This window comes from Neopsephotus bourkii, unplaced genomic scaffold (genome assembly GCF_033783945.1).
Source record: "Neopsephotus bourkii isolate Nb327-2 ecotype Australia unplaced genomic scaffold, CSIRO-AGI_Nbou_v1 NB_1825, whole genome shotgun sequence".
NCBI classification, from domain to species: domain Eukaryota; kingdom Metazoa; phylum Chordata; class Aves; order Psittaciformes; family Psittacidae; genus Neopsephotus; species Neopsephotus bourkii.
This window is the reverse complement of record NW_026902298.1, coordinates 4,688,577-4,700,701: the sequence shown is the minus strand read 5'-3', so window position 1 is coordinate 4,700,701 and position 12,125 is coordinate 4,688,577. Positions and strand designations below refer to the sequence as shown.

Sequence of the window (12,125 nt, the reverse complement as noted above, 5' to 3'; positions counted from 1 at the left end):
TTGCGTTCCCATGGAAATAAGAGCTGAAATATTTTACAGCTCTTGAAATGTTTTCTTTGTCATTCAAGGATAAGGCTAAATATCAGAAATCAGTTTTTACTATTGCTACAAAATTGCTTTCACCAAATAAAGTGAAACCTGATTTGTAAGTAAACCCAGGATAGCATCATCATGATCTTGTCTACTTGTCTGAAAGTGCTGGATAAAAGCTGGATTATCCAAACAATCCTTGAATGGAAAGGGCTTAAAAAAGGGCACCTGACCTCTAAACGATACAGCAGCCATTTGAAAGAGCCCTGACAACGCTGATGCTGTATGCCATTTGGCTTGCACCAATCTGGATTGCTCACTGAGAAACAAGGACTACTGCTTCCCTCATCCTAAGGGCATTGCTCGTACTGTCAGCCAGAGCTGCAGAGAACAGAGAGTGCTGAGAGCTGCTGCTGTCTTGGCTCTGGGCACTGTCTGGGACAAAACACTGCCATGGCTCATGTAAATCACCTATGGGGCCAAGGACAGGGGTGATGCTCAAAGGCTGATCTTGATGGATCCCCACAAGGGCTTGGTTGGCTCTTCCTGCAGCATGCTTATTCAGGCTATGGCAAAAGTCATGGGGGTCTGAGGCTGGCATGTCTCATAAGACTGGATCCTGCCTCCCACCCCAAGCAAAGCAATCATTCATCTCTTGGATGAAATATCTTCAAGCAGTAATTGCCTGTTGCAGTCAGAATGCTTTCTTGCATTGTTGCTTGCAATACAGTTACAGCCATTGGTAATTACAGCAGTAGTCTGATGGTTGTGAACACAAGGCAGAACACAATTCAGCTTGTGCTGACATCACTTTTGCTGCTGAAACATGACTAGGATCTTGGGTTTGGGGTGGTGAGGCACTGGAATGGGTTGCCCAGGGAAGTTGTGAATGCTCCATCCCTGGCGGTGTTCAAGGCCAGGTTGGACAGAGCCTTGGGTGAGATGGTTTAGTGTGAGGTGTCCCTGCCCATGGCAGGGGGGTTGGAACTGAATGATCTTAAGGTCCTTTCCACCCCTGACTATTCTATGATTCTATAATTGCTAAGGCTGTAATTCAGGCTGAGGGTAGGAGGACACAATTTTTATCTGATTGTTTTTAGTGTTTGAAATGCACATCATCAGAGATTATGTCAAATTTTCATCCTGACTTTCTGTGTCCTATATTTCTCTTTTCTTTTTCTTTCCTGTTCCAAGTGAAATATAACTATTTCCATTGTCACTCTGACACTTGCCTCTTGGAGAAAGAAAATGAAGATGAGTTAAGGGTTCAGGTGGCAATGTGATGACCAGGATCTGTGGCTGTCATGTTCTCCTCTCCCTTTTTGCTGGGTTTGAGGGCTTTTCTTCCCTCAATCACTTGTTTCAAGTGAGGTGTGAACTTTAGCTTCTAGTCCATCTACAGCCTGTCTCCAACATGAGCCACACAGTGCTTCAGGCTCAGGTGAGCTGATTCAAGAATGCTGAGCTCAACAAACAGCTCTGGATGAAGGGGGACTTTTCAACAAAGCCAGAAGGATACTCATTATGGAAAGTTTTCTGAACATGACATATTCTGAACAAAAGATTTACAACACACAGATCCCGCATTTTTAGTGAAACTTAAAACATTAGAGCTAACAGAAGGATGGACCTGAGTGCTGCAATTCCTCAGTTCCTCCTCCCTTTCTGCACATTTGTATAATTAAGGAATCATTCCCCATGTGGTCACAGAGTAACTTCAATGAATTGTTCTAAGATTCCCAGCCTTGCCTTTTACTGCAATGCACAGCTAAATCAGTGTATTTAGGTTGCTAAGGACTTAGGCTCCTGAGCTAGAGATGCCCCAGTTTTCATGGTTTAAGATGTGACTGATTCTTATTCCTGCCCTACAGAGGTGGCACAATAAACACATGCACAGTCCTCAGCTGCATCTTCTGACTCTGCAAACCTGCTTTGCTGATGGTTTCAGTCAATGTGTCATCCTTGGAACTGCAGCAGCTAAACCAGCTCATGGTCACCTCTACATGCTCTGCTATTGTAACAACTACAAAAGGTCCCAGCAGAACAGGGCAAAGAATTGGAGACCATAATAGTTCATCATGGCACCAGAATTTAACATCAAAGCATTAAAGATGTCCTTTCACACTTCAGTTAGTCCACATCCCATGGGGAGGTCAGGGGGGCTGATTTCTCACCCAGGACTTTGGGGAATATAATCCTTACTTTTGCCTTGTCTGTTTGGGTAACAAGTTAGGTTTTTATTAAGAAAAATATAAAAATAAAATAAAAGCTATCCTGTAGCTCTTTATTCTGATGTAGATTTTTATTCTAATTCCTACATTTTTGCATCCCAGCTTTCCATATGTTAAAACCCAAATAACTAATAAAGATATTCCTTTTCCCATCTTTTGGGAACGTAAATAGGGAAATATTAGAAGCATTAATATAAAATATTTATCAGCATAATATCAATGCACTTTGAATAACGTGTGCCAAACCCTATGTGGAGACTATCATTCCTAAGACGTGGCTACGTTGTTATTTAGGGTTCAGCTTTGGTGTTTGGATTTCTGTTATCCTTGGAAAGCTCTGTGAAATTACCAGGAAAACCAAGTATTCTGTTGACAGGCTGAACCCATTGCCCAGGGTGCCAAACCCCACTGAAGAATATTAAATACTTAGTAAATCAGCAGTAATTTTCTGACAGCTTTAGTAACCATGTGCAGATTCAGTAGCTTTACTTCATGATGTTGACTTAAGACACTTCACTGAATTCCCTTCACTTTCCAATGTGCATCCTATTCACAAGCTTTAGTCTGTCATGTTTACCTTTGGAACTAGTTTAATTATATATATTATATTGCCTAACATGAAAAGGATTGTCAGTGCTAAGTTAATGCAGTTTTCTGAATGCTGAAGGCATGATAAGGTCTCCTAGGTGTCAAGGTTATAATAACAAATCAAAACAGTGTCAAGATCAAATCCCCAGAAAGTATGGACTGTAATACAGCGCTTCATATCTGTGAACTCTTCTCCCAGATGAGCTAATTTTAATGCAATTTGAAAGATCAGAATAAAGTGACAAGTCTACCTCTACAGAGAGAGCACAGGCTCTCAGACCTATGGAAGCGGTCCAGCTGTCTAGAGCTCCCCCTCTCTTTGTTTATGGAACAATTCTGCCCATCCCTGAAATAGCTATATGTTTTTCCCAGACTATTAGAACCTTTTCCCCATAAGACCCTTATGGATCCTTATCTGTAATTTGATGGTAGATGCTCTTTTCAGAAACACTTTCCTTAGCATGTCAAATGGGACTCTGATTTTTAATATCTGCTTCTCTTGCTATTCACTTGCTTTCACTGGATAGGCTTCTGGCCAGAACAACACATAGACAGTTTTATGTCAGTTTTACTGGGCCTCCAGTTCCAGAAGCAGTGCATTCTTGAGCACTCTATACCTGCTCCAAGTTGGACTGGTTCCTAGCAGCCTTTCCACAAGCCAAAGATTGCCTCATCAAACTGCAGGGACCACAAGACAAGGCTGCTGGCTCTATTCCACCTGGAGTTTCTGGGCCAGGTAGGAGAAAAGACTTTCCAAGTGCTCAGAGATATTGATAAAGTATAGGAGGTGGGCTGTGGGGCAGGATCTTGCCCAAATCACCATTCAGCATACACATATTTAGGGGATAGGAATTAGTTCTCCTTTTATTACCATTTTTCAGTTTTTGCCTTGGTATAATCCTGGCCACCAACCTAAATTGAATACTCATAGTGCTGTTTTCCCATATTTCTTTTACTTGATCTAGTTGTCCCTTTCTGCAATGTGCCATTGTCAGAAATCATTAGCTGCAAAGCTATTACATGAAAACCTCACCAGTCATTGCTTTATGAAGACTATCCAGTCCTTAAATTGTAATTGAGGAATAAATCATTGCACAGTTTAGCATTCTCCTCATAAATTATGCATAGAGATGGGGTGAAAAGCGGTAAAGGTTTCAACTCTTTTCTCAGGTATTTTATTAAGAGAATGTAAAAAGAGTAATAAAGCAAGGAAGGTGTGAAATAGACTGAAACTAATGAGAAATGCTTGTTTATAATTCACCTCTGCTGCAACATTAGAAACTAAGCAAAATTCAGTCCCTATATCATTGTCCATATGTAAAGGCCAACTGTCAGATAAAGAACATTTCCCTTCAAATTTCTTGTCCAAGAATATATAGCGTATTAGAAGCCGGTAACAATTTGTTTCACCAAAATATTAATTGCATTTTGGTAAAACTGAAAACAGACTTAGAGGTCACCCATAAAACTTATTGGGGAAGAACCCATATGGGGTATCTGCACACACCAGAGTATGCTTTCTGGTATTCACCTTTCTTCCACGACTCTCACTGGTATAAAATGCTGATTTCAATTACGTGATTCCCATGCTACATTAATCTTGGACTTTTAGAATGAAACAATGAAACAAGTTACAATGAAACAAGTAAACCCTTTAAAATCAGCAGGATTCAAATAAGTACCACTAACTAATGCTATGAAAGTGTTCCATAAAAATTTAGGTGTCTTTGTTACATTAAGACATGGCAATAATTTCATTACTGCAACAGAAAGCTTTGCACAGGAATGCAGTTAAAATATGGATGGCAACTTAATATGAATGTAATAATGAAGAGCACAATTCTATTACACTGGAGTGACTACAAATTCGTATCCCTGAACTGCACTAATGTCAAAGACTTGTTGACCCTTATCCTTCTGTTTCTTCTGCTTTCTGGAAGAATACAGAACTATCTGCCTTGTACTTTTGCCATACAATCTACTGAGTATACCACCTCATTGTAGATATTGTATTTTTGATAATATTAATAGTGAAGAGATATAGAATACAGAAATAAGGGGAGATGAGAGGATCTAAGCTTGATTCCTACCCCTACATTTCATGAAATGATTTATACTACTAAGAATGTCGTGTCAGATTTGAAAAACCTTTAAGCTTCACTTAAAATAAAGGAAAAGGTGAAGAGTAAATATTGAATGTAGAAATTCCCAGCCCTGACATCTACATTTACTCCTGTTCATCAAGTCATCACTGAGGTCCCAAGTTCCCTAATTAACTGAGATTGCTTGGCATTCAGATGCCCATCACACAGTAGTAATTATCCTCACTGCTGAAAATGCAGAGATGAGCACCCGGTTCTCCATCCCTGTGGGGAGAAGTGCCTTGCCATGACCCATTCCCAGTTAGGTTGACATCAGGCATTCTGTCAGACCTACCAGAAGATAGCAAACTGATTACAATGGTCACAAATATTGAGGTCATTTAGAATTTTCAGTCATTACTAGTCAAGCTTAATACAAGTATAGGAGAGATTAAAGGTTTTAGTTGCATTTCCTCCACTCCGTCATCCTGCTGTCCTGCCCTGGCTGGCAGTGTCACTGTGCTTGCTGTTGTCAGTAGGTTGCACTTCAGAACATCAGTGTCCTCCCCCCTTATTCCTATTGTGTTGGGTCTGGCTGAAATGGAGTTAATTTTCCCCATAGTAGCCCTCATAGTACTGTGCTTTTAATCGGTAGCTAGAAGAGTGTTGACAACATACCAGTGTTCTGGCTGCTGTTAAGCAGTGCTCACATAGCACCAATGCTGATAGATAAGAGAAATAGCAGGAAAACCTGTAACTATATCATTAAAGAATGTCACTTCTATATATTTATGTTTACCTTTGTGTTTTCCTTTTTTTCTGTAGGTTGTGACCTCATCCCAGTCCAGTATCTCAGATGGGGTGATCCTGAACCAATTGCAGCAGTTGTTTTTGCATGTCTGGGTCTGCTGGCCACCTTGTTTGTTACAGCTATATTCATAATGTACCGTGATACTCCAGTGGTCAAATCATCCAGCCGAGAACTTTGCTACATCATTCTAGCCGGCATCTGCTTGGGTTACTTGTGCACGTTCTGTCTCATCGCAAAACCTCAACAGATTTACTGTTATCTTCAGCGAATTGGTATCGGCCTCTCCCCAGCTATGAGTTATTCTGCTTTAGTAACTAAAACTAACCGCATTGCAAGAATCCTGGCTGGAAGCAAGAAGAAAATCTGTACAAAGAAGCCTAGGTTCATGAGTGCCTGCGCCCAACTGGTTATTGCATTTATCTTGATATGCATACAATTAGGCATAATTGTTGCCCTCTTTATAATGGAGCCACCAGATATTATGCATGATTACCCAAGCATCCGAGAGGTCTACCTGATTTGTAACACCACCAACTTGGGTGTTGTAACTCCCCTTGGATATAATGGATTATTAATTTTGAGTTGCACCTTTTATGCATTTAAGACAAGAAATGTCCCAGCTAATTTCAACGAAGCAAAGTATATTGCCTTTACAATGTATACCACCTGCATCATTTGGCTGGCTTTTGTGCCAATATATTTTGGAAGCAACTACAAGATAATCACAATGTGTTTCTCAGTGAGTCTGAGTGCCACGGTGGCCCTCGGCTGTATGTTTGTGCCCAAGGTGTATATCATCCTTGCGAAGCCTGAAAGAAACGTACGCAGCGCATTCACCACATCGACAGTGGTCCGCATGCACGTAGGGGATGGAAAGTCATCTTCAGCTGCAAGCCGCTCAAGCAGCCTGGTCAACCTATGGAAACGAAGGGGATCATCTGGTGAAACCCTTAGGTAAAGTTTGCTAATGTGGGAGTGTGGGGAAGAAATTTTGTTCTTCTGAGAGTTAATGGTGGAAGGACAGAGGGGAAAAATATTAATTCCCTGTATCTCTGCACTGGGAGAGGAGTGAGCTCTGTCTTCCACACCTGTAACAGTTTTGGGTTTGATTTAGTCACAATGCTATACATAAAGGAGACAGAGCAGTAGGCAAACAATTATAAGGCTGGAATTACTGGCTGTGTCAACTGTACACTTAATGTAGAGAGGGAACCAAGATCTTAGGAGGAAAGAACAAGAGAACAAGAAATGTAACTCATTGCCTTGTCATGAATGCACCAATTCACAATCTCTTTCCCTCAAATGAATCGTATGGCATCTGTGTTTTGCCTCTAGTCACAGCAGTAAGAGAACAGAGTTGCTGTTAGTACTACATAATCAACGTATAGTAATAAAAACAAGTGTCATTGAGAGCAGCCTCTCTCAGGCATCTGAGGATTTGTTTCATTTGACTCCTCTGTTATACTTTTTATCTCCTATGCCCTTGATTTTCCTTTCTTGTATTATTTCTTCCTGCTTTCTTTCTGTCCTCACCTGTCTTCTCTTCTTTACCTTGATACCTTTTTCTGTATTTATTCTAACTCCACCAAATTCAGATGCTCACTGCCCTTCCTGCCATTGAACAGATGCTCATTGTGAGATATTTCTTTGTTTATTCCCAAGGAATTATTTGATTTCAGTGATCATGAAGACAATTTCCATGTTCAATGTATAAAAATTAGAGTAAGTCAATGCTAAAGACAAAGGAGAGCTCTGGAGTAGAAATACTGTCCTGCTTCATAGACAGAACATGTAGAAATGCACCCAGACCAGTGTTTCGTTTTCATCTTTTGGTCCCTTTCACTTTATGTTATGGGGATGATTTGGTTTATTTAACTACTGGCATAAATAAATAATTCTTCTTATATGAAAGTCTGGTCATTAGTCAGCTATCTATGCCTAGCCTGGAAGTGACAAGCAGCTAGATTTTCCTCCTCACTGAAACACATGTGGATTTTAGGATATGCTGTTGTTCACAGCTGGAGTTCGCATGGAACAAGGGCAATTGTTACTTTCATTTTTGTTTGAACTACAGTTTATACTCGAGGAAGGATTTTCTTAGTAACACCTGCAGGACAAATTATGCCAAAGTGATGACTTGCTTCTGTCAGATTATGACTAATGCTTCTCTTTCAGTGACTTTGAATTCGTACAGAAATGGCCAGTCTATTACAAGATATACCTAAGATCAGTTAATGATGGTATCTTCCATTTCCTTTCCAGGTGCAGAGTAGGATGCTATTTTGAAAGTATAAATCCTTTATCAGCTTAGGTGATGGTTATCTGGAATGTCTTTTTCCTTTCCTACAGCCTCTGTCTGTATGCCTGACTGACCTGAGGTATTCAGGTTTAAAGCCCTGCAACAACTTCTGGGCCAGATAGAAGAGGCATTCTTCATAATATGTCCTCAACAGGATGGCATTCTTCCTCTCTGAGATCATTATTATTTCCCATCACTTTTGCTTTAGAGACCATTTGCCATCTCAAAAGTTTTTACTCATAAAATGAAGTTAGAGATGATGGGAATAGCTTGGGATTGGGAGGGCCAGTTTTGAAAGATACTGCTCTAAAATCTTTGTTTTGTTCTGAAAGAGTATGCCCTGCTATCAAATATCTTAAAAGAAAAGTTGTATTTTCTTCTTTTTGAGGACTGCTACTACTTCTTTATATCCCACAATATGTAGATAACACCTGCGGTAGAGAGCTAGTAGCAGAATATAATAGATCATCAGCAGCAATAACTTCCTTTTCAATAGCACTATCTTAGGAATGCCTTCAATTCTGAAGAGCATTGAGAAAGCTTGGTATTTGTGTTTAGGGATTATAAAGGCAGCACAAAGCTGACACGCCTGTGAGGTGGGCTGATGCCAGCCTCATGAAGTTTAACCATGCCAAGTGCAAGGTCCTACACCTGGGTCAGAGCAATCCCAGACACAGCTACAGGCTGGGCAGAGAAGAGACTCAGAGCAGCCCTGTGGAGAAGGACTTGGGGGTTCTGGTAAATGAGAAAATGAACATGAGCCGGCTTCAGTGTGCACTTGCAGCCCAGAAAGCCAATCATATCCTGGGCTGCATGAAAAGGAGTGTGACCATCAGGTCGAAGGAGGTGATCCTGGCCCTCTACTCTGCTCTTGTGAGATCGCACTTGGAGTATTGTGTGCAGTTCTGGTGTCCTCAACATAAGAAGGACATGGATCTGTTGGAACAAGTCCAGAGGAGGCCACGAGGATGATCAGGGGACTGGAGCACCTCCCATATGAAGATAGGCTGAGAAAGTTGGGGCTGTTCAGCCTGGAGAAGAGAAGGCTGCGTGGAGACCTCATAGCAGCCTTCCAGCATCTGAAGGGGGCCTATAGGGATGCTGGGGAGGGACTCTTCATTAGGGACTGCAGTGATAGGACAAGGGGTAATGGTTTAAAACTTAAACAGGGGAAGTTTAGGTTGGATATAAGGAGGAAATTCTTTCTTGTTAGGGTGGTGAGGCACTGGAATGGGTTGCTCAAGGAGGTTGTGAATGCTCCATCTCTGGTAGTGTTCAAGGCCAGGTTGGATGAGGCCTTGGGTGATATGGTTTAGTGTGAGGTGTCCCTGCCCATGGCAGGGGGGTTGGAACTTGATGATCTTAAGATCCTTTCCAACCCTAACTATTCTATGATTTTGCGATATATTTATGCATTTGCCTAGATATGAAGAACTAGAACATTTCATTTGAAACTTGGAGAAAATCATTTGTGCCATCAGCAGCGTTCATCAACGGATAAAAACTACGACACTCTTAATCTGTGTGTCTGAGTCCTCAGCTGGTTAAACTGTGATGGTGCCAGTGAGTATAGCAGTGCTCAGTCAGTGTGTGCCTGAAGGGTGTGGGTTACAAGAGGAAACTGATTCCATCAACCATGGGAAATTCTCTCTAATCATTGCCTATTTGGTTGCATGAAAGAAAACAAAACAAATCCTGAAATGTGCTGAGTACATTTAAAATGCTGCCCAGGACTTCAGCTGTGTCTGCTATCATGTCCAAGAAAGAACAGAAAACCATTTTCAGCTTCAATTCTGCTTACTGCAGAGCACGAACAAAGAGAATTCAACCATTTGATTTAATACTCAAACATTTCTGGGAAAAAATATTGCTGCAGAAAGTAATACGCTTCAAGGTATTAATCACTATGATGCTCAAAAGCTTGTTTGGATAGTTATTCAAGTAAACACTGAAGTACTCAGAATCAAAGGAAATATGCACTAGAGCTCCATGGCATTATTTAAATAGCTCAAAGGGGTTTTATTTAAAAGAGAGTGAGTCACTGCAGAATTTTAAAGAAACATGCTATTTAAGTCACCAGTGCATCAAGGGGCCCCTATCATTAGCATTTTGCTTCTTGACACTAATTTATAGCGCAGTGTAGTACTGCATCAAATCATTGTCGAACAGATAATGCCAATGCTCCATTCAGAGCTTTCCCATCAGCTGCAAAATGACAGATAACAAGACTGCATTTGCCTAAATAAAGAAATGCATCTGTTAAAGTCCTAAATGACTTTTTGCATGGGGTGTTCTTCAATTAAGAAAAATCAGGCAAGCTGTGGATATGTGCTGAAATGAATCTTCACATACTGAAATATGTAGAAGGAGAGAGTAAAACTATTCATTACCCAGTGAAATTAAAACCATTTCACCATAGGCTCCTGTGATTCAGCAGTACTCACCAAAATATAGTCTACCATGAAAAGCAGGGCTAACAAACTAGACATTATCAGAACTGATCCCACAAAGAAGAATGATGAACACTATGTATCTGGAGTCAAAGCCACACCAACCTGAGTAGAGACATGTCTGGACCTCCTGCTCCCAGTTATCTTACCTGTTAATTTCATAGGGATAAGGAAGGCTATAAATAAAACAAATCCTACCTTAAGGTCCCAGAAACTATTCTCTTCTATGCTACACAGCCTCTTTGCAAGAGTGCAAAATACAGGGCTAATTTATCCTCTTCTCATTCTCAACTCTATATCCCGGGTGAGATAAAGATCATTTCTGCTACCAGAGCTGCTATTATGATATTTCTAGACAGGAATGCACACTAAGGAGTCTCAGTGATGCTGCCTTGGCCTGGGGGATAAACCAGATGTCCCGAATTTCTTCTTACCTTTCCTCCTAAGAAGTTTGTCTACCACTGTGTGACTGCAGAATTGGGCACTGCTTTGTATACACCTGCTGAACTGATAGGACTGACAGCTTTCATTCAGGAGTAGGGATCCCTTGTTCTAGTGAGCCAGTACTCACCCTCAGGTGAACCATAGTATTTTTAATGTATAATCACTATTATTCTGTTTTATCTTAGACAAAGAACTAGGTCTCATTTGAAAGCATTTTTCTCCCCTCAAGCACTACACTGGTACAGTAACAGCAGCCTAAGGGAGTGTCTGCCTTGCACAGGCATCAGGATAAGCATTCAGGTATCCAAGCTCACATGCTGCTAAATGCTATTCCCTGTCTCCTGTGAGGAAAACATGATAAGAAAGGTAGATTTTTCCATCAGATTGGATACAGCACTGGACCACCAACAGTTATAATTAGTGTTTACATCAGACAGTCCCAAACTGTGCCATAATGAAATATTTTGGAAACAGGTGTCTACCATCACACTGTGTGCTTTGTTTTCTGCAAGGAACAGCTGATTTTCCTCCTTATCAGTTCTCTCCCTTTTTCCCTCTGATGACTGACTGTATCTGTTTTGTTACAATTCAAACAGAAGCTATTTTGATCCATAAAACACAAAAAATATTCTTGGCTCAGCCAAGCTGACATTTATGGTTTAAAAATATTGCAGTCTAAATATTATATAATACATCAGCACATCATATCTCAGCATCAAAGCCTAGAAATGAGCTTTTTCAGAAGCCTGATTGAAATTTCTCTCCAAAACCCCACCTTTTTTTTTTATTTCTCAGGATGTTTTTGAAACTTTCCTTCACATTCTGAATCTGATTGGAATCCATTTAAAGCACTGACAATCAAGTAAACCAAAATTCTCAAGCTTGAACTAACTTGAGCAATCTCAGCTGTTGCAGTTTCTCTGAGGTTGGCTACCACTGTGTTGCAAAACCTTTGCAAAACATTGAGTTTCCAGACAAATAGGAATCAGAATAAACCTCTGCCACTGTTACACACAGCATGCTAAGGGGCTCCCAGATGCAGTCCATGCAAATTTTGACTAGTTGAAAGCCACATCCACGAATAAGTGGACTGATTTGAAGCCACGGCCATCAAGATGTGATCAAATGGTTTTAAAATACGTGTGTGCATTATCAGCATGAGGTTTGTCGATGTAAATGTGAAACATTCAA

General features: G+C 40.7%; 1 protein-coding gene across 4 annotated transcripts in view; it reads left to right on the top strand.

Moving 5' to 3' along the window:
* The window catches only part of GRM5 (glutamate metabotropic receptor 5), a 260,905-nt gene that overhangs the window by 229,090 nt on the left and 19,690 nt on the right, over positions 1-12,125 (top strand). For all 4 annotated transcript variants that reach the window (XM_061343758.1, XM_061343760.1, XM_061343757.1 and 1 more), the window contains one exon: positions 5,756-6,695. In XM_061343758.1, coding sequence (XP_061199742.1) covers positions 5,756-6,695 — 940 coding nt within the window. The remainder of the gene's footprint in view (positions 1-5,755; positions 6,696-12,125) is intronic.